The 22,720-nt window shown below is 40.8% G+C and overlaps 2 protein-coding genes across 2 annotated transcripts in view; one reads left to right on the top strand and one right to left on the bottom strand.

The window, feature by feature from the left end:
* The window catches only part of ABTB2 (ankyrin repeat and BTB domain containing 2), a 150,812-nt gene extending 144,070 nt beyond the window's left edge, over window positions 1–6,742 (top strand). Inside the window, exons 15-17 of the mRNA XM_034417345.2 lie at window positions 1,165–1,233; window positions 2,992–3,105; window positions 4,007–6,742. Of these exons, the coding sequence (XP_034273236.2) occupies window positions 1,165–1,233; window positions 2,992–3,105; window positions 4,007–4,204 (381 nt within the window). The 3' untranslated portion in view covers window positions 4,205–6,742. The remainder of the gene's footprint in view (window positions 1–1,164; window positions 1,234–2,991; window positions 3,106–4,006) is intronic.
* Window positions 6,743–13,172: 6,430 nt separating this feature from the next.
* The window catches only part of NAT10 (N-acetyltransferase 10), a 39,026-nt gene continuing 29,478 nt past the window's right edge, over window positions 13,173–22,720 (bottom strand). The window contains exons 25-29 of the mRNA XM_034417344.3: window positions 21,441–21,560; window positions 21,084–21,182; window positions 20,101–20,174; window positions 19,233–19,316; window positions 13,173–17,110 (exon numbers count right to left, since the gene is read on the bottom strand). Coding sequence (XP_034273235.2) covers window positions 17,020–17,110; window positions 19,233–19,316; window positions 20,101–20,174; window positions 21,084–21,182; window positions 21,441–21,560 — 468 coding nt within the window. The 3' untranslated portion in view covers window positions 13,173–17,019. The remainder of the gene's footprint in view (window positions 17,111–19,232; window positions 19,317–20,100; window positions 20,175–21,083; window positions 21,183–21,440; window positions 21,561–22,720) is intronic.

Genomic DNA, 22,720 nt, shown 5'->3' on the forward strand with positions numbered 1-22,720 from the left:
CATATTTTGCTCTCTAGTTTTGTTTTTATAGAGTGTTATACTTTTTATAGGTGTTAATATAACACCTATAAAAAGTATAGGTTTTATAGGTGTTTTTATAGGTGTTAAACTTGAGGCCCATGGGCCATATGCGTCACACGCTGGCCACGCCCACACCCAGTTTAGCGAAGGGGGAAAACGTCATGATACGTCACGTGACATTGCCGTGACAATGTGAGTTTGACACCCGTTATAGAGCAAGCTGAAAATATGTAAAAGCTGGAGACCCAGAAAAGATAATATTTAGAACTATCAAAAGAATCAGTTGGTTTTCCTCAACTCACAGTCAATTTATTTATTTATTTTTTGCATTAAATGGGTTTACTTATATGTCTATGGAGCTTCTCAGTCATCCAAGTCATTGTTGTCCCAAAGGTACTTTTTTTCCCCAAGTCCAGTTGCCTCTTGGGGGGGGGAAGCATCTTTGGTTGTAGTTATGTTGCAATGAACTAGGTGAGGATAGAAGTGTTTCTATTGACCAGGGTTTATTAACTTTACAAGTCTTTGCGAGCCAGGTTATCCACTATTAGGGTTGATCTTTATTTAAAAAAAAAATAGTTTATACTGTAAAATACAAAACTACAAAAGAAAATAGTAGGAAAATAGGGGAGGGAGAAAAGAAGGGAAAAGTGTAGGGAAAAGTGGAAAAAGAAAATACATTGACTTCCGACTCCCTTTGGTACAGTAGAATAAGATACTAAGCATCAAATCTCAACTTTTTACTTTAACATAATAGTATAAACTAACCATTTCTATAACAACAAACCTATCTAATCAGTAAAACCCAAAATCAAAATTTTATTTTTTCCCCACCTCGAGCATAAAGTCCAGAAGTGGTTTCCAAGTAGAAACAATAGTAATTTTTTTTCTTTAATCAAAGCAGTCAATTTAGCCATCTCTGCTAACTCCATCAACATTTGCAGCCATTCCATCCATTGTGAGAATCAGTGTCCTTCCATTTTTGTGCATAAAGTACTCTTGTTGCCGTCAACATACATAACATCAAACATTATGGTTCATCTTTTAAGGGAGGGTTAATGCTGCATGTTGCATTTGTTTTCATTTCAGTAAGTTCCTCTTAAGTGAAACTACAGACTTCCTAATGCTCTACCTTTCTTCTTATAGATGCTGATGCAGTATTTATATTATGGAGGAATGGAAGCCATGGAAATCCCCATAGCTGATATCCTAGAGGTGAGCATTTGCCTCTCATTGACTTTTGACCTATGGCTAATGTGTCTTCATTACAGAACTGGTGCTAATTGCAGGGACACTCGTCTGCACATACAGCAAATGAATTTAGAGTTAAAAATGTTCATCCAATCCATTTGCAAACCAAAACAGCACAAAAATTACTTTGATTGATGGAAAAGTGATGAAAATATTTTAGACCGGTTTTCAGAAATGTAGACTGAATAAGCAACTCAGATTCAATGCGTGTCCTGTGAGATTCTCTGGGTAGAAAAGCAGGATATAAATTGATGTATGAATGAAGGATTTACTTCAACTTTCCCCAACTTACTAAAGTTTGAAATTGTTATCTCAAGCCATTAATTACTGCGAGTGATGGAGCTGTTGATTTGTTTGGAGATAGCCTGCAGCGCTGAACAATGTGTGGGACAGTCAAAAAGAAGAAAATGGTGTAGTAGTTAAGAAAAAAAAGGAACAATCTGAGCTCCCTCTGGCAACTTGGAGATTAACAAAGTATTATAAAATGTAAAGTGCAAGCAGAGGGGATTAAAGATAAGCACCAAGGCTAAAGTAATGACAGATATTGGGAATAATCAAGTAGAAATAACCTTGAGAAAAAAGATAAGGAAGTTAGTCTTCATCATGCTGAGGTAGTAACAAGGATGAGACCGCTGAGTCAGCCACGTAGATGTAGATGTAAGACCTTGGGACTTGTGGTTGAACAACACAATTACAGCTTGAAGAGCTTAGTTAAACTGCAGAGCTTCACATACACACAAAATGGAGCCATCACACCATTGCAATATCTTTGTAATATAGTTTGAATGGGAAATTTTTTACATTTGTAGGAAGATTGGAATTGTTTTACACCAAGAAAGAGATGGTTTGTGTAGATCCGTGATGGCGAACCTATGGCATGCAGAGCCTTCTCTGCGGGCACGCCAGCCATCACCCCAGCCCAGCTGTATGCGCACGCGCCAACCAGCTGGTCTTTGGGTCTCTGCTGTGCATGCGCAGGGGACAGGGCATGCATGGGGGGCGCATGCACAGGGTGCTCACATTGCGTTTTGGGGGTTCACACGCGAATATCCCAGAAGGCAACAATGACAAACCACATCCACATTGTTGCAAACATAAAGATGTGCTCACACAAATGTGGGCATATCCAGGATTTGATCTGAAGGAAACTATATGTTATCATATAGTAAACTTCCCATCCCAGCAACCTTGGACAGAGGCATTATTAGGGTATATTATTCCTCAATTAAGCATTCCGAATTTTCTGGAAAAATGCAGTTTGGAGACATTACTTAATCCCTCATGATTACTAGTGTATCTCTGTGACTCAGATGCCTTTAACAATTTGATTTGATAAATCAGGACAAAAACTATTGTTGCAAAGACAGCTTTTGAAATAGTCCCCAAAATGTATAGGGCTGCAAAATTTCTCCTCCCGTGTATACATGAACATTGACATCCTTTTGAAAGGCCCCTCTCAAGTGAGATTAAACTAAATGAGACAGTGAGGCCTATTCTGCATTTTCCTCCATTCCCAGTAAATACTTTTAGTTCTAAAAATTCATTTATTATTTTTTTAATACACACTGATATTTTTCATTTTTAAGGTGTGTTACATTTTAAGTTTTTTTTTTTTTTTGCATGTCACCCAAAGGACTTCAGCTCAGGGATGACCTAGAGATATTGCATGTCAGTGGAATGAGCAGACTTTTAAAATAATGCCTTTTCTTTCATCCCGGCCAGTTGCTCTCAGCTGCAAGTTTATTCCAGTTGGATGGCCTCCAGCGGCACTGTGAGATACTGTGTGCTCAGACCATCAATACTGAAAGCTGTGTTCACATCTATAAATATGCCAAGGTAAAGAGGACATTCTCGTCAACTTCCATGTATAAGAAACGCCAGATCTTAGGAGAGGAATTGGAAAAACAGCCTTAAATGCATCAGAAGCTGGAAACCAGTAAGAGATCTTATAGAAGACCAGTCTTAGGAAAGATTCCCCTATTTATATGGGGAAGCCAAGTATTGCAAAATAATACACAATTCCATGGGTGGCAGCTGAATATGAAGATCCAGGCTTGGGAACTACCTCTCTCACTTGGGTTTACTTTAGTAATTTCTTTTCTTCGTAAGATCCATCTTACAGGCCTCAAGTTTGTTTGACTGCTAAAACTATGCATTCTCTGGAACCTAGTCATCATTCTTCCACATTAATTGCAGTCTCCCATAACCAAACAGGTGCAGATTATCCTCGTTTAACCACCACAATGGGGGCCGGCAACTTGTTAAGCAAAGCAGTTGCTAAGTGAAACCGTGACTCTGTTTATGAACTTCCTTCAGCTTTCCTTGGCCCTGTGAAGGTCATCAATTGTGAGAATTGGTTGTAAAGTTACTTTTTCATCCCTATAGTCGGTAAACAAGGACTGCCTGTATTAGCCCGGCAGTTTCACTAACCAGTTGCTCATTCCCTTTTAAGGCTTCCTTTACGTTGGCTCAACAAGCAGCAAAGGAAAAGAGAGTTTGGGGGGGGGCATTTTAACCATTTTAAAATATCCCTGTGGAATAGCCACACAGAAAGTGGGTGCACACACACACACACACACACACAAACAATAGTACTTTTTAACCACAGGATGAAAATACTCTCAGGCATTTGCTATCAGGATGAAGCTGCATGGGGGGAAGAAGGGTGGGAGAGAGGGGAGATAATTGACAGCTGCCTAATATGTATTTTATCACAGCATCCCTTTGTCTTTTATAGATCCATAATGCTCCAGAGCTGGCCTCTTTTTGCGAAGGCTTTTTTCTCAAGCATATGAACTCCCTGGTGCAGCAGGAATCGTTCAGGCAGCTCATCTATGGCAGGAACAGTAGGGTTCAGGGCCTGGATCCTCTCCAGGATTTGCAGTCCACTTTGGCCAGCAGACTTCAATCCATTTATGTAACTTCAAGAGTGTAATTGCTAAGATCCGTGGCCCTGCTGTTAAAGAAAGCACCTGCTCATTGAACTGCACTGAAATGGGATCTTGGCCCCATCATGGCTGCTTCATCCAGCTTCTGAAGACAGTGCCTCTTCCACCACCTCAGCAAACTTATCCAAAGGCAAGAAAAATAACTCTGCAAAGTGTTCACATGCCACAAAGGTTTTAGCTAAAACCGGATGAGCAGAATCTGAGGTGGGATGCTGCTATTCTGCTAGGTACGCATCAGAAAGGAGAACTCAGGGGGAAATTCACTTCTAAGTGCCCAAAAGATGGCTTAGAAGAATGCACAAACCATAGTTGGCATTTAGCCAGAGGACGGACTGTTGTTTTTTTAAAAAAAAAATGGCTATGAATGTAGAAATTCCAATTTCTCTCGACTTTGGCTACTCAAACTGTCTAATATTGGGCTAGCCGATTCCACCAGAGTGCCATGCTGCAAACAGATCTGGTTTTTGCTTTGTCCACTGAGATGTGCAGGTTCGGTAGGAGCTAAAGCTTAAAAAAAAAAAAAAGCTAGTTTTGAAGATACAATAATATGCTACCTAACAGATTCTAGGTTATTTTGGCCTCAGTTTTTAACTAGCTCTGGCTGTCCATTTTTGTATTTAAAAAAAACATAACCTGGTGTCACTAATATTTACAGCTACCCACATCTTTGTGCAAATTATTATTGCTAAGACCATCACACTGTGGTATCTATGATACTGGTTGTTGCAGATAGAATTTCTCTCATTTCTGCATTATAGCTGTATATAATGGGGTGGGGCTTGCTTTGTCAATGCTATTATAGCAAAAACTGCCTGAAATGCCTGATCTGGTGCTTATGATCTGGATCACCGTCCACCTGGGAATTATGTGCATCACACACAGAAATACGACTAGGGAATTCCAGCTAAAGGGATCTCTGTATAGAAAGACTGTATATTTGTGCCTATCATTTTTAGAACTGGAAGTTGCAAGCAATAATCAAGCTCCATGCAAAGTACACATGCAACCTGAATTGTACGATTTCGAATGAGAGCCACATTTAAATACTGCTACTGCACCATTTGCTGCATGTGATAGCATGCCAACTCACTAAACTGGATTTCAGCTAGTGTAGGTGAATCAGGCCCAACTGGGTCCACATTTGAATATTAAATCATTGTAAATAATTGAACAAGGACTCTTGCACATGTCATCTCACCACTTGAGTCAGAAAGTCAGTATGACTGGGACAAATTACTTTCATATCCCTCCACATTCACTTCAGTCTGCATTGAAATTTAAGGGTTGACATGGGAAATAGCTGAAATAGGAACATGCTTCCCCTCTTTCCAATACTCAACATTTTGCTTCCATCTTTGAATGGGCTAGAAAATAGTAATTTAGGATATAGTTTTAATGATTGAGTATTAACAAAGGGATTACGGTTACCAGTTGGAGAAATATGCATAAATCAAATATTTTTTGAAGGATAGATCGTCAAACTAATCAAGGGGGAAAGAAGTCAAGTCAAATGGGAAGGGAGCTAGGTGCACGGCACAAGAGCTTTTGTGGTATTCCGGGAAAGGAGTAATGGAAATCATGCAAATATATAGACGATTCAGAAGCAAGAGAGGCTTTCCCCATAATTATCTATTTGGGAGTTTAAGGTCCTCGCCATAAAATCTTCATTTTTAACAGAGAGAAAAGCATTCATTACAGAATGAACCATGTTTAGAAATACTTATTACTAGGGGTGGGCTGCTGCCAGTTGTAACAACCGGTTCGCAAATGTGAGCGTACGTGTGTGTGTGCATCGAAAAACCGGCGATTATATAGGACGTGATAGCGCCAGGGTGCATGGGCAGGGCCAGCCCTGGTCAGAACTACCGGTTCGGACCAGTTTGCTCCAAACCGGCAGCAGCCCACCACTGCTTATTACATTTGGTTTAAGGCTATAAAGATTGGAGCAGTTCAGCAATAACACAAGCCATAATTGTGACTGAGCAGGTAAGCTAACTGAGGGGAAATTATTTTTCTCAAATTATCTTGCTCCTTTATCGGTTACAACCTGTGCCTAAAGAGTTCGGTACGTTTGCATAATGCATGTAAGTCACATGGTACAAAGGCAATACCTAACTAAAATATTTATAAATGGGTCAAGAAAGAAGTGGAATAGGTGGAGAGGAATCAAAACATGAGAACTGTATGAATTACCTACACATTTACTTTGCAGAATAAGCCCTACGTATTTAAAAAAAAAAGATAAGCTATAAATCTGTCATTTTTTCAAATCTGGATCCGCAAAACAAACATGAGCTCCTCACATTTTCCAGATCATAGAAAAGTGTAAGGTTTGTCATTGAGTAGTTAGAAAATACCCCAAAATTTGTCATTTGGGGAAATCATTTTTAAATAGCTGATTTAGCTACCTGTACAAAAAAACCTGTTGTATTGTGATAATGTCTGCTATATTAACTGTACATTAATGTTGTCATTTATGTAAATGTCCCATATTTTATTAACAACATGACCCTCGGTTAAACTTTGCAGATGGTGTAAAGCTTAATAATTTAACACAAAACAAAACGGGCTATATAAATATGGTCTTTTCCCTCCCCAATTTCTGTGCTTGTTGGATTGCGAGGAATATAGGCAAAAATACTGCCTTTAAAAGAGGGTCAATTTAGTGTAGCTATGCTGGCTGGAGAATTCTGGGAGTTGAAATCCACAAGTCTTAAAGCTGCCAAGTTTGAAGACCTCTGGGTTAAAGCACCAGGCACCAGTTACAAACCAGAGACTGTGAATTCTAGTCCTGTATGAAGGCAGCCCAGTGACCTTGGGCCAATCACTCTGTCTTAGTCCTAGAAAGTAGGCAATGGCAAGCCACCTCCCAAAAAAAAACTTGTCAAGAAAACTGCTGTCCAGGCAATCTCCAGGAGTCAAAAACTCAGTGAAAGGCCTTGCTTACACATGCTTTAAAAAAATGCTTTTGTGAAATTAGAAAATGTTCAGTTTGCTAGTCAGAGCATTCTTCACCTGGTGCTCTGAAATTGTATTGTATATATTCCTGGCTCATGGTTTCAGTGCTAAATACTATTTTTCTCTGTGCAGTATGCCTGAAATAAAATAAAATAGGAGCCCCTAAGCCTATAGAGCAGTGTTTCTCAACCTTGGAAGCTGGAAGATGGGTGGACTTCAACTCCCAGAATCCCCCAGCCAGCAGTGCTGGCTGGGGGATTCTGGGAGTTGAAGTCCACCCATCTTCAAGCTACCAAGGCTGAGAAACACTGCTATAGAGGTTCTACAAGTTTCAATTTCAGTGCAGTACTAAAAAAAGGTCTGAACATTTACAACTTTTTAAAGGTACCCGAGAAACCTTATTTGATCATAGATCAAATGTGCATGGATCAATTTTTTATTTTATTTTTTTTGCTTTGGACAGTGAAGGTGATCACAGTCAGGAGAACCGTGGTCAACTTTGCACTTGCAGCAAACAGGGATTATTTACCAAAACTGCTATTAGACACCAACAGGAATAAAACAACCTTTCTATGCCAAGTCAAATAAGATTTCTCAGGGGCAGAATACCTTTAAAAAGTGTGCAGTTGTAAAGGTTCAAACATTTTCAGTACTGGACTGAAATTGAGCCATGGAGAACCTCTACGGGCTTAGGGGCTCCCTATTTTATTTTATTTTAGTCAAAAAGCTCCCCAAACCTAAATTCTTAAGCAGTCATTTCACTCTAGGCCTTTCTAATGAAGTTACAGAACCACAAAAATGCATCTCTCCCACCCACCCCTGTAGCTTGACTGAGGGCTGCCAAGAAAATTGCACCAGGGAAACAGCTGCTGCAGCTAAAAAATGCCAAGAGAGTTCAGACATGTGAATTACATCAACAAGTGGACACAAGCACATTGAGAAAATCTGTATTTAGTGTTTGTTGATTTATTTACTTGGGCAAACAACTCTCCCCGTTTTCTGAAATCCATGCTGATCTCTGGCAATAAGAAACCTGACCACAAAGAAGACCTCTGTGACCAGGCAGCCATCATCTCTTTGGGCTCTAGCCATTGCCCATCCTGTTAACCGCCTTCTTTTAAAAAAAGGCAACAAAGAAGATTGCCACTAGCATGTGCTGAGAAGTCACTTCCCCGGCCAAGCTGAATACACCGCTTACCCTCCTGGGGCCTAGGCTGTTACTACGGTTGGCAGCACCGGATGAACTTCCACTGCTGTGCACATCCCCTAGGCAACCCTTTCCTCCAGATCCTTACAAGCCTAGGACTTTTCCTAGTGCTTCCTAGCAAATATCAGGCTGCTAATAGCATCAGGGGAGGATCTGCTTTGGGACCTGTGGAAGGGAAAGAGGCTAATCCGGACAGATCGACCTTGTTGCCATTAAAGAAGATTCCTATTAAGCAACAAAAAGACTTTCCTATTTCACACCCAACTAGTAAGAGTTAACATAAAAGCTACAAACATGTGTTTTTTGGAAGGTATAAAAAGCATGAAGTCTCCATTTAGTGGTTCCTAAATCAGGGGTCTCCAACCTTGGCAACTTTAAGCCCGGTGGACTTCAACTCCCAGAATTCGGAATTCTGGGAGTTGAAGTCCACCAGGCTTAAAGTTGCCAAGGTTGGAGACCCCTGTCCTAAAGGACCCAACAAGTGACTGTAGAGTGTAGAGTGACTCTTGGGCGAGTCCACTGCTTTAGTTTCCAGAGGGGTGCTGGGTTGGTGCAACACAAACAAAACCATCTCTGCTGGCCATATTAAAGACTAATGCATGGATTTGTGCAGGTTTCGTTGGGTGAGATCCAGTATCTTACTCACGTTCTATGGGTTAGGGTAGAGGATAGTTGGGCATGCACCAACCAATTGGGCAATTTAGCAGAAGTAAGTTCCAGATATAAAGCTGGTATGAAAAGCATCGGTTTTCCCCAGTCTCCATTTCAAATACCTGAGCCTTGCAACACAGAGTGGAAGACTGAATATCATATATTCAGTTTTAACAGATGTGTTGCTCCAGCTGCAGATCAGGCTTTCTCAACTATACAGCCTTCAACTTAGGGGGCATCCACTCTTTCTGACAAAGATCTTCCCCAGCTAGCAAGATAGGTGCTGCCAACTGTCAGAACCATTCGAGTATTTCTGAAACAGAGGCACAATCACACCTGACAACTAGGTCATACCATTTCCTTCCCCCTACAGGGAACTGTGGCAGCCCTACATAGCTGTGTCGTTATCCTCCAAATCACAGCATGCTCAGACCCACAAGGGGAACTGGCCAGTTCTTTGGTCTTTCCTTCAAAGATGCACTGGATGCAGATAATGGCTTTACCTGGGCACGCAATCTTTAATATTCAAAAGCTAACCTTTTCTGAAGAAACGATCATGGCAGAAGGAAAAATGCCATGGGATGACTCAGGTCTTCAAAGGCTTCTTAGCATGCATCCCTAGTGCCGTCTAATGGGGTGAGCTCCCGTTACTTGTCCCAGCTTCTGCCAACCTAGCAGTTTGAAAGCACGTAAAAGATGCAAGTAGAAAAATAGGGATCACCTTTGGTAGGAAGGTAACAGTGTTCCGTACGCCTTTGGCGTTTAGTCATGCCAGCCACATGACCATGGAGACATCTTCAGACAGTGCTGGCTCTTTGGCTTTGAATGAGCACCGCCCCCTAGAGTCGGGAGCAACTAGCACGAGGGGAACCTTTACCTTTAGCATGCACATATAGGGAACCTTTTAGGACAGTGGTCTCCAAGCTTTGAGGCTGGGCGGCCCGCCTGGGGGTGGGGGTGGGGAATAGGGGAAGTGGACCAGGTGAGTGACGGGCTGGTCCGTGTGCATACACACATGCAGCCCTTGCACAAGTGGTGGGCTGGCACACACAGAGGTCAAGTTGCATAACTGGCAGGTGCCCACCGGCCTGCTGCTCCAAGCTAGTTCATGCAGCCCAATTCTGAATAGGCAACAGGCCAGTAGTGAGCCATGGCCCAGGGATTGGGGAGTCCTCTTTTAGGACATCAGAGTTCCTTCTGCTGGCAGAGACTTGCCAAATAGTAAATCCATGAAGTGCTATGGTTCCAGCAATAATTCGGGAGAAAGAAGGGTTTTTTCAGGCAGATTTTAAATATTATGCATGAAAATTCTATAGGTATCTATTTTATAGCAGACACAATAAGGACATAAAAAGACAATAGGGTGAACTCCTAATGAAGTGTGCTTGAAAATCAAGCATCGCTGCAAACCAAATTTATGTCAAACGGACACATGTGCAGCGATGTCACAATACAACTTCGACCCTAATGTATTTGCAACCTGATGTTGAATGCAATTATCGAACTCACACTACTAAGAGACCCATTAAGTAGCCACTGCTCCGCTGCTTATAGATTTATATCCATAATTTGGTAAAGGCTTGTCATAATAGATTACCCTCTAGTCAACATTGATAAAACTGTTGGCTAAAACAAATACAATATTGTTTCTGCTTCTCTGCTCGCATGACAGGGGTCTCTGTACTTTGCCAGAATTTTGTTCTCAAATGGTTTTGTCCTAAAGTCTTAAGTTACCTTTTCAAACGTTTTATTCCATTCTAGAGGAAGTATAGGACAAAACCAAAGTATAACGGAGGGTCTAACTAGAGACTAATTTTCTAGCACTTGAAAGAATACAAGCTGGTTTCCCAATTTAGCTGGAGCCACTTACCAATTATGGCCAATTTTGAAAAGGTCGTCTCTGCTATAAGTTCAGATTTGACACCCCTCATTAATGGGTTCCCAGGGTTCCTTTTTTATTTCTAATGCCCTGTTTTCCAACACTATTCTGAGATCAATTAATTCTGGTTCATCTTGATAGGACTTCTTGATGTCAAGATGACAGTCTCCTTCAATAATAATTTGTTTCGTACACTATCTGTTTAAAAGGCAAAAGGAATATAGAGCCAAAGCATAAAGAGCCAATTAAGCATATAAAGCTAATTAAGTTTGACTATAGACAATTTATGCAGGATTCTGAAAAGTGCTTTAAAAGGAAAAAAAAGTCTATGCAATTCTTTTTTCTTCCATTCTTTGAAATGAGCTAATTTTCCCTTGCACAAAGGAAAGCTGATCAGTTGTTATTGTGTGCTTCAAGACTAGGCTTGTTTCTTAAAATGTGGAAGCAGCTCATTAGGTAGCAATGAAAAAGCCAGTATGTGACAGAATAGGTCCTATGTGAAGACTACGAAAGTTCAAGTCCACCTGTAGCCATGGGATACTCACTGTGTGACTTTGGGCCAGTCAGTGTCTTAGCCCATCTAAGTCACAGGATTTCCCCATGTAAGTTACCTTAAGCTCCTAGAGAAAAAAACGGGTTATAAATATTAAAAATAAATAGATTTAGTGGTCATATCCAAGATGAAAACTACAAGTTATCAACCCATTTCTACTCATACCTTCTCTATTTCACTCACTCACTCAAAGAAGAATTAGGGGCGACATGATAGCAGTATTCCAGTATTTGAGGGGCTACCACAAAGAAGAGGGGGTCAAATTATTCTACAAAGCACGAGAGGGCAGGACAAGAAACAATGACTAGAAACTAATCAAAGAGAGAAGCAACCTGGAATTAAGGAAAAACTTCCTAACAGTGAGGACAATTAACCAAGTGGAATAGCTTGCCTTCAGAAATCGTGGGTGCTCCATCACTGGAGGTTTTTAAGAAGAGACTAGACAGCCACTTGTCTGAAATGGTATAGATTCTCCTGCTTGAGCAGGGCGCTGGACTAGAAGACCTCCAAGGTCCCTTCCAGATCTATTCTATTCTTCTTTGTAGCAGTCATGCAACAGTATAGAATTAAAGCATCCCCAGAGGTGGCAGTGGTGGAAGCAGAAGACAACCCTAAACTCAAACAGAAATTACTTGGATATCTTACAAATACAGGTAGTCCTCGACAACCGTTCATTTAGTGACTGAAGTTACAATGGCACTGAAAAAAAGTGACTTGGGACCATTTATCAGACTTACAACCGTTGCAGCATCCCCGTAGTCATATGATCAAAATTCAGATGCTTGGCAATGGACTCATATTTATGACGGATGAAAGGTCTCGGTCGTCACGTGATTCCCTTGTGGGCAAAGTCAATGGGGAAGCCAGATTCACTTAACAATTGTGTGATTAACAACTGCAGTGATTCACTTAACAACTTGGCAAGAAAGGTCATAAAATGGGGCAAAAGTCACTTAACTGTCTCGTTTAGCGACATAAATTTGGGGCTCAATTGTGGCTGTAAAATGAGGATGACTCGTATTGTCTTTCTTTGCCTGCCTACTACTTTTAACCAATAATGATTATGAACCATTAAGAACTATTTTATACTAGCTGTTCTTAAAACTGCCAAGTGTTTCCTTATTTTACATTTCCCTTCCATTAAATCAATGTAACTGTGGACGTTTCTAACCTACCCTTTATACGCAGGATGTAACCCAGAGAGAGACCTCCTACTGATCTGAACAGGCAGGCAGTTACGCAGTCGCTAAAACAAGAACATCTGTGGACGTCTGTCCTTATGCTCTCTACAGGCTAATGGATGCATTTGGAAGCAATTTAAAACTCTTGCTACCTTGGACTCAAATTGCATTAAGGCAGCCTGAGTCGCTCTCAGCACAAGCTCCTTTACCTCCCGTTGCTGTTCCACCACCACACAGATTCGATCCGACAGACGTGAATGAATGAAGCCCCTTATAAAAAGGCTGAATTAGATCACTAAGCCATCTTTCTGTATCTGCGGTGACTGGCAGCTGCTCTGAAAATTCCACCCAGGCATCTCTCCCTCTCTGCCCTACTTGCTCCCTGGCTGGAATCTTTCCAACCAGTAGGAATCTGAGCCGCATTCAAAGCTGTCTTCGTTTCCTTTCACAACAAACTCACCAGGTGAACCCTGACAAGACGGAGCCAAAACAAGCCAACAAGAAACAAGAACGAGGGATCAGCATGTTCCATAAAACCCTGGACTTTGCCCAAAGACAACTTTATTTTTAAATTGTTTTGAGTAAAATCCTCCAAACAGCCCATGAGTTTTGGATGATATTTAGTACAAACCCAAAAAAAAAAAAAAAAAATTGAGGCAAGGAAGTAGGAACTCAGTCAGAGGACAGAACAGAGCATCTGGAAGAAGGCATGGCTGGCTCTATGCAGAATGGGTGAAAAGTGCAACACCGTAACCCGTTTGTTGGCACTCCCAGATGCCGTAAAAGTACGTAATTTCTCCTCCCATTCTCCAAATACTTCCCACCCACCCCAAAATCCAGCAGGGCGAAAAACCTCCCTGTCAAGCTGCCTGGAGTTCCACAAGGAGCTGCAACATAATCTTTCAAGTCCCACTTTGCGCTGGAGTTCCAGCATAGTTGGAACTCCAATTCAGGGTTGGGATCGGAACACTTGAGGGCTTCCGTCATCCCTAATCTTTTGACAAATCAACTGTTCGCTGTTGGCAAGGCAGACCTCAAACCCAAAATGATCAAGGCCATGCAAAAGTAGCTCAATCCAAGGTAAAATAAATTGCAGCGTAAGCTTTAAATGTGTAAGGGAATAAGGCAATGTTCCTATTGAGCTAGCCAACAAAAACAGAGAGAGCAAGAGAGCTCACGATCCACAAGATGGATCTCCGTAAGCTCAGTAAGGAAAATCATATAAAGTCGGTTTAATATAAGTTTGTAATATTTACCGGGAAAGGAGGCTGCAGAAAAGGGGAGAACATCATCCATGGAGAAGAAACGGAGCCATGGAAATCGAGTGTACCACTTAAATCACACCCTATTATTTATTTATTTATTGAGACTTATATGCCGCCCTGTCTCCAGCCGGACTCAGCCTATTAAATGTCCTCAATTTGAACTTTTGAAATGGAAGTTTTTAAGAAGAGGTTGGGGGACTTCCAGTGGCTCTGCGAAATGCCGACGGAGCTCCTTTTAGGAGCTCCAGCCCCACGACTCCGTATAGCCGCTAGAACAGCGAAAATCAGCTGTCTAGCGGCTTAAAAACTCTCCCCCAGGGAAAAGGGAGAGAGAAGAGCAGAAGGGTCTGGGTAGAGCTCCCCTAGACCCCCAGGCTTTTTTTTTTTAAGCCTGGGGTTTGCAGGGTGAGAGCTCCCTGAAAGCCCTTTACAGCTCCGGAGCCGGGACGAGTCTGCTTAAAAATAAGCAGACCAAAGCGTCGTGACCACACCAGCAAAGCAACTAGAAAAATTATAAAGAATTTGGATTCTGGATTTTGGATGCTGGCAGAGTTAATCCAGGAGACTAAAAATGCAAGTATTGTATGTTAACTCCGTTTAAAAAGGGAAAGATGGCGCCTTAGGGCGTGAAAATAAAACTTATAAGTGAAAGTCCTTGTTAACATCAGTAACATTGTTAAAGCTATTGGGCTATTCAAGAAAAAGACTTAAAGTGGAAGTGGAATGGAAAAGACTGTGGTACTGATTTTAACTGACTTACATTTTTAATTTGCATGGAAAATAATTGGATTTAATGACCTGATAGCTGAATTAATACAAACATAAAGAGACAATTGAAAAATGGCTGAAATTAAAGATGGATTATATGAGTCAGCAAACTCACAAGTGGTGACTGTGAAGGATTTAAAAGACTTTTTAAAATCTTTTACTGTTGAGATAAGACAGATAATTAAAAGAACTATTCAAGATTTTAAATTGGGGAATAATAATGACTTGCTGGCTGGAAAAGAGGAAGAAATTAATCAGGATGTGACTTTGGAGGATAAAAGAGACACTGTTGGGGCTAAAATGGACGTTATTATACCAAAAACACAGGTTCTGGAAGAGGCTCCCATTCAATTAATGGGAGAAACAGCAAGAAGACTCTTTACTGCAGGTTGATAAATATTTTGACAAGTTTTGGCTCTATAGACAGAATCAATATTTAAGGAACGAACTGATGGATTACAAATACAGGAAGAGTCGAAATGGGGGCTTCAAATTAAATGAAATAACCCCAAGAAGAGAACGAATTCGAAAGACACATCAACTACAATTTCAAACCCAAAAATTTTTGAAAACAAAAGCAGGGGGAGGAGCAATGCCAAAGAAGAAAGTATTATTGAAGAAGGACTGGAAAAAATATAGAAAGAAAGAAAGACTGATCATATTTTAAAAGACTTAATTAAAGTTGGATAACTTTTTGAATTTTATTGTAGTTTTAAAGTATTGAAGTTTAAAGGTGGATAACTTAAAATTTAATGGATAACTTTTTGAAAATTTTGAAACTTATATTTTGGAGAATGTTCTGCTAATGTATTAAGAGATTTTAAAATGTTTAAAATAAGATTATGGGTTGTTTTTTTTTGTTTTTTTTTTACAAATGTGAAATGTGATAAGAGAATTTATAAAAGGAAGGTTGAAGAATAATTTTTAAAAGGGGAGTTAACAAGTGTGAGAGAGTTTTGAATTCTGTAATGGTTAGCATATTTTAGCTTATGTTTGTTAAATGCTATATCCTGTTTTTGCTCTGGGAAGTCGGGGGGGGAATTGGGGAGGGGGGGTTGGGTGGGGATAAAATGATGTATGATAAATGATTTTGTACTGTTTGGTTGTTTGAATATAAAAAATAAAAAACTTTTGTTTAAAAAAAAAAAGAAGAGGTTGGATAGTCATTTGTCTGAAGTGGTGTAGGGTTTCCTGCCGAAGCAGGGGGTTGGACTAGAAGACCTCTAAGGTCCCTTCCAACTCTGTTATTCTATTCTATTCTAAATTCCATCCAATGGCACTGAGATACTTTCCAGCTAAGTCCAGAGTCATAATGATGAAAAGCCTATACTGGAGGTTTATACAGTAGCACAACATTCTGAAGCACCACTTGGGTTTGCACACTTACACTCTCTCTGCAACACACAGTGTGCGAAAAGTCAAGTCTCAGGCAATCACCTAATCCTACTTGTTCTCTTACGGGTGGAAGATCTGATCCCTGAGGTAATCACAAAGTCAATTTAACTGGCAAGTCTCCACTCACCTGCCCACATCATAACCACTTATGGCAAGGGTCCCCAAACTTGGCAACTTTAAGACTTGTGGACTTCAACTCCCAGAATTCTCCAGCCAGCATAGTTCACAAGTCTTAAAGCTGCCAAGTTTGAAGACCTCTGATTTATGGTATAAAAGAACTGACTACAAGCTTTAAAACAGTAGGGAAAACCTTTCAGACCAGTAACTTTATCATCAATAAACAGTAACGAGTGACAAGCATCTAAAGTACTTTCAGCAGTGTAAAATAACATGGAATGCTTTTTAATCCCACTCTGATTTTTTAAAAAACATCACCTTAACATTGAATACCAGCTTCTCTTCAAATCTCCAATAGGAACTCAAAGGGAAGATCTTCATAGGCACGCATGCACCCATATAAAGAGAGAGAGAATAAGAGAACGAGAGAGAGAGAACAAGAGAGAGAAAGAGTATGAGAGAGAGAGAACAAGAGAGAGAAAGAGTATGAGAGAGAGAGAATGAGAGAACAAGAGAGGAAACCACCAGATTTTGTAAAGCAATATTGAAGTCACAATTCCTGGTAATTATCCAGCTTGCTGCTCTGCAGTCTCTTTTAATGGAACACAAATGCTGAGCTGGCAGCAATAAAAATATCTTCCAAATGATGTTGCTTGAAGGCTGCGTTTATATTAAGCAATAACAACAATAAAAAAACATCCTTGTGGCTTTTCCACTCCTAAGGTAAAGTTTCCTCAGAGTTTCAACTCATTTGCTTGGCAAACGACATCAGGATTTCACAAAAGAGAAAGTCCAAGTCCATATGATGGAGGCTTTCCCTCCTTTTAATCATTTCTTCAACTTCAGCTTTGGATGTTTTTTCTTAAATTTCTTCTCCTGTCTTGGTTCTATGGCAACTTCTGATTTTCTCTTCTTGTCACTGAGGTAGAATATAATACACAGGTTATAAGATAAATACATTGGGGCCAAAGTATTGCTGAAGCTAACTTTGAAAAAACAGGTGAAGATGGTAGTTTAAATGTCCAAGATTTCCAGTCTAAAATAAAAACTATGCCAAGAGCTTCTCTCTGCTGGTGAGGTAACATCTGCATCCCTCCCAACAGCCAAGAGTCGGTCAACAGTAAGATTGATTTGCTAATTTCTTACTTTCCTAGAGTTGGAAAGAATACTACAGCTAGTCCTTGATTTATGACCACAACTGGCACCAACACTGCTGTTGCTAAGCAGTTGTTAAGTGAATCACATCCAATTTTACAACCTTTTTTGCCATGGTCAGTAACTGAATTCGGCTTCCCATATTGAATATGCTTGTTAGAAGCCCCCCCCCCACCCCGGAAGGTTATAAATTGTGATCCTATGACCCCAGGATGCTGCAACTGGCATAAATACAGGCTGGTTGCCAAGTGCCCAAATTTATGTAATTGTGGGGATCCAACAACAGTTGTAAGTACAAGATCCAGTCACAAATCTTGTTTTTCACCACCATCATAATTTCACATGGTTGTTAAATGAATAGCCATAAGTCAAGGACTATTTGTAGTAGATAAGAACCGTGATGGCGCACTGGTTAGAATGCAGTACTGCAGGCTACTTCCGCTGATTGCCGGCTGCAAGCAGTTCAGCAGTTCAATTCTCACCGGCTCAAGGTTGACTCAGTCTTCCATCCTTCCGAGGTCAGTAAAATGAGGACCCAGATTGTTGGGGGCAATATTTGTTTGTTTGTTTGTTTGTTTGTTTATTATTTATTTATTTATTTATTTATTTATTTATTTATTTATTTATTCATTTATTTATTCATTTATTAAATTTTTATACCACCCTTCTCCCAAAGAACTCAGGGCGGTGTACAGCCAAGATAAAAAACAATATAAAAGTTAAAAACAATTTAAAATTATTAAATAGTTTGGCCAAAAATAAAATAAAATAATCCATTAAAATAATATTTTAGGCCAGCCCTGCTTGATGGAATAATAGTGTTTTAAGGGCGTGGCGAAAGGTACAGAGGTCGGGAATCCGACGAATCTCCGGGGGCAGCTCGTTCCAGAGGGCAGGTGCCCCCACAGAGAAGGCTCTACCCCTGGGGGTCGCCAGTCGACACTGTCTAACTGATGGCACCCTGAGGAGACCCTCTCTGTGGGAGCGTACTGGTCGATGGGAGGCTATCGGAGGCAGAAGGCGGTCTCGTAACTACCCAGGTCCTATTGTATTGTCTTTTTTTTCCCTATTATTCTTTAACAATAAAAATACAATAAAAATTTTAATAATAATAAAAAAAAAGTACCCAGGTCCTATGCCATGGAGCGCTTTAAAGGTGGTGACCAACACCTTGAATCGCACCCGGAAGACCACCAAAGCCAGTGCAGCTCGCGCAGGAACGGTGTTAAATGGGAGCATCGAATTGCCCCCATAATCAACCCGTGTGGCTGCATTCTGGACCAGCTGGAGCCTCCGGGTGCTCTTCAAGGGGAGCCCATGTAGAGAGCGTTACAGTAGTCCAGACGGGAAGTGATGAGGGCGTGAGTGACCGTGTGTAAGGCGTCCCGGTCCAGAAAGGGATGCAACTGGTGAATCAGGCGAACCTGATAAAAAGCCCCCCTGGCCACAGCCGTCAGATGGTCTTCTAAAGATAGCTGTGAGTCCAGGAGGATGCCCAAGTTGCGAACCCTCTCTGAGGGGGCCAAGATCTAACCCCCTATAGTCAGTGATGGAACCAACTGACTATGACGGGACGCCAGAAACCACAGCCACTCGGTCTTGGAGGGGTTGAGTCTGAGCTTGTTTCTCTCCATCCAGATCCGTACGGCCTCCAGGCACCGGGTCATCACTTCAAGGGCATCATTGGGTGGCCCGGGGTAGAAATGTACAGCTGAGTATCATCAGCGTACTGATGGAAATCCATCTCGAAGCCACAGATGATCTCACCCAGCAGCTTCACATAAATGTTGCTCTCTAAACCGCTTAGAGGGCTGTAAAAGCACTGTGAAGTGGTATATAAGTCTAAGTGCTATTGCTATAAGCCTCTGAGATGTGAGTGCCCCAACCTCTTCAGGCTGACCACAGATGCATCTTGTCCTGCTTTACTCAGCACTTCATTCCATTCTTCATCGTCCCCTCGGATAATGTATCTAAACGAAAAGAAAAGCACTCTAAACATAAGGGCAACCGGATCATAAAATAGTAACCTCTGCCATACTAACACATCAGAGTTCTGTGCAAGCATCATATCTGGCCCTCAAAAGCACGATCTGATTGACTCAGCTGAAAAAAAAAAAAATGAGATTCCTAAGTGCAAAATTGCACCTGCGCTTTAAAAGAGCGTGATTTATTCAGCTTTGGTTGAAATATTTATGTAAGTAAAAATGAAATCGACCCATCCATCCTATACCAGCCCCCAAAATTAGGGAAGGCAGTCACACTCAACACATAATCATTATTAAAGGAAAGGAGAGCAGAAGGTCAGGCATCAAAAGGAAAAGGAAAGAATGCATAAATCCAGGGTGTGCTCTTTGTCCCTTACAATTAGTACCCAGGGGACCTACTTTTTGTGTTATAAACCAATAATATGCATCTGATTTGGCCAAACCCCCAAACACTTCAGAGAGATTCTCTGGCTCATTGGAGCCAAGGAAATACCTTTCAAAGCAAACCAAACTGAATTTTAACCTTCCTGAGGCCTCAGGAGAGGCCTGGTGTTTTGGAAGCCCATATAAAGGTAGATTTTCTCTTTCTCTTTTCTGAGAGAGAAAAAAATATGGAGGGATTCCTTGTTTCACTACATTAACCGGGGGGGGGGGGGAATTCTAACGCCAACACTTTGGCCAAATAGCTTAAATCATTAAATTTTCTTAAGAGATAGTTTGTTCATTTGTAACAGGGACAGGGGGATGGAAAAAGAACAAAAAAATTTACTGTGAAAGATCCAAGTCTTTTAGCTTTCCAATTTCGTTCTTGTGTTTTTCTTGAAATTCTTTGGCTGCTTCTTCCTGCATCAGAAAATCCATGTTATAAATAACAGGCAGTGTACATGGTTATTTAAAATGAATATAGTACAACTCTCAAACCAAGGACAAAAGCTAATCAATCATCTATGTTAATTCTAAAGAGCCTGGTGTTTCTTAATGCATCTCACATGAGATAGTACACCTATTCATTCTAAGTGGGAAGTAGAATTCCCAGGAAAACAAGCTTTTAAACACATGGTAATATCATACATTTACACATTTGGTCAGCTGAACATATATAAGTATTGCAGAAATTATCCAAGTTATTGAAAGCACCAGTTTTGTTTGCTCAACTTCCAGTATTCATTGGCAAATGAATGAGTGAAATATTTATTTATTTATTTATTTATTTATTTATTTATTTATTTATTTATTTATTTATTTATTTATTTATTTATTTATTGTCATATTTATATGCCGCCCTCTCCCGAGGGACTCGGGCAGCTCACAGAATAAAACAACCCAACAATAAATAGAATTAAAATGTTAAAATCCGATTTCAAAACCCCAAATCCCCCAAATTAAAATGCACGGCAGATCAGGGAATTTGCTGAAAGAGCCATGTCTTTAGGTTGACGCGGAAGGTGCGGAGGTCGGGGGCCGTCCGGAGCCCAGTGGGCAAACCATTCCAGAGGGTCGGTGCGACCACAGAGAATGCCTTCATCCTGCAGACACTGTCTGGCCGATGGGACCCGGAGGGCAGTCCTATGTGAGCGCCCTGGGCGGTGAGAGGCCGGTAGGAGGTAGTCCTGCAAATACCCCGGGCCCATGCCATGAAGGGCTTTATTGAGATTCCATTAGATATAGCCCAAAAAAAAAAAAGAATCACAAGGGGAGGGAACTGTAAATATTTAACACCAACAACTGAAAAGCTTATATAAAAATAATTACCAAATCTTCATTTAAAGATTTCAAGGTTGGCTCCATTACAACTTCTTTCATTACTGCCATTTGCTCTTCTACAGCCTTCTCCTGGACACTGTTGAACAACTAAGGAACAAAGAATGGTGGGACGGATCGCCTTTCTGCCCATAATAATTCCATGCATCCCCAAAACATCATTCCTGTTTATTTCCTAATTTCCCTCCACTGAATTTCTAAGAATCACTATTGATATAAAAAGCATATCACATACTACAAAACACACTGAAGGCATTTCTCTACAAAGAATCTGTAATAGAAGCTTAAGAGTATTGTGTTTCAGCATATGATTCATCCTGTTAAATGCTGCCCCCAATGGGCATTTACCTGAACAACTTTACGGATGGTCCTGTTGAAGAGGCCCATTAACTGGCTGCTAGGCAGCCCTATCTCTTTCTCCAACTGGTCCACGGATTTGTGCTGGAGACCAATTCCAAGAAGAAGAGCCTGACAAAAGAAAAGGTTCCTTTGCTTTGATGCAGCAGAATGACAAGTTTTATCTTAGGCAAGTATGGTATTACATGAATATCTCATCTAGGCAATTTCTGTATTAGCAAAACTTATAGATAGGTGAACATAACTCAGGCGGCCAATTGCAAAGGCCCATAACACATGTATTGCATACACAGCAGGTACAGTTTTCTCCACATCTCTGTCTTCCCCGTAAGCCCTTTTTTCTAATGTTCCATATTTGCTATTTCCTATTCATATCTAGCCAGGTCAGTTCCTCGTTTTCTCCTTGCTCCATTTGAGTTCCAGAGTTCATCTACTCATCCTTCCACTTCAGGGGTGGGTTCTAAAATTTTTTACTACTGGTTCTGTGGGCGTGGCTTATTTTTTGGGTGTGGCTTGGTGGGGGGGGTAATGTGACTGGGTGGGCATGGCCAACTTTTTTTTTTTACTTTACTTTTTAAAGCATTTTTTCTACAACCTTAAGAGGTTGCAGAAAAAAATGCTTTTAGAAGCCTCTGACGATCAGGCAACTCAGCTGGGATCGCTAGAGGCTTTTAAAAGCATTTTTTCTACAACCTCTTCAGCTGAAGAGGCTGTAGGAAAAAAAAATGCCTTTAAAAGCCTCTAGCGATCCCAGCTGAGCCACGCGATCATGAGGCTTTTTTTTTTTTTGAGTTGATCGCGTGGCTCAACTGGGATCGTCAGAGGCTTTTAAAAGCATTTTTTCTACCTCTTCAGCTGAAGAGGCTGTAGGAAAAAAAATCCCAGCTGAGCCACCCAATCATCAGAGGCTTCTTTTTTTTTTACTTTTAAAAGCATTTTTTCGGCCGAAGAAGTTGTAGAAAAAATACTTTTAAAAGTAAAAAAAAAAAAGCCTCTGATAAGGTGGGCGGGGTAAGCGAGTGGCGACTGGGCCGGGGACCGGTTCGGGGGCATGGCCAGCCAATGTTATTACCGGTTCTCCGACCTACTAGAAATTTTTACTACCGGTTCTTGTGAACCGGTGCGAACTGGGAGCAACCCACCACTGTTCCACTTCAAACACCAGACAAGCAATGCATCGTGATAATTCGATCTAAACCAAAGCAGTTCCAATACTTAATGATAGCTAACAAGGACATGTATCTAGATTCTGTATCTTAAGTGTTTCTACT

Source organism: Pantherophis guttatus, chromosome 1 (assembly GCF_059756535.1).
Source record: "Pantherophis guttatus breed Tessera chromosome 1, ASM5975653v1, whole genome shotgun sequence".
NCBI classification, from domain to species: Eukaryota; Metazoa; Chordata; class Lepidosauria; order Squamata; family Colubridae; genus Pantherophis; species Pantherophis guttatus.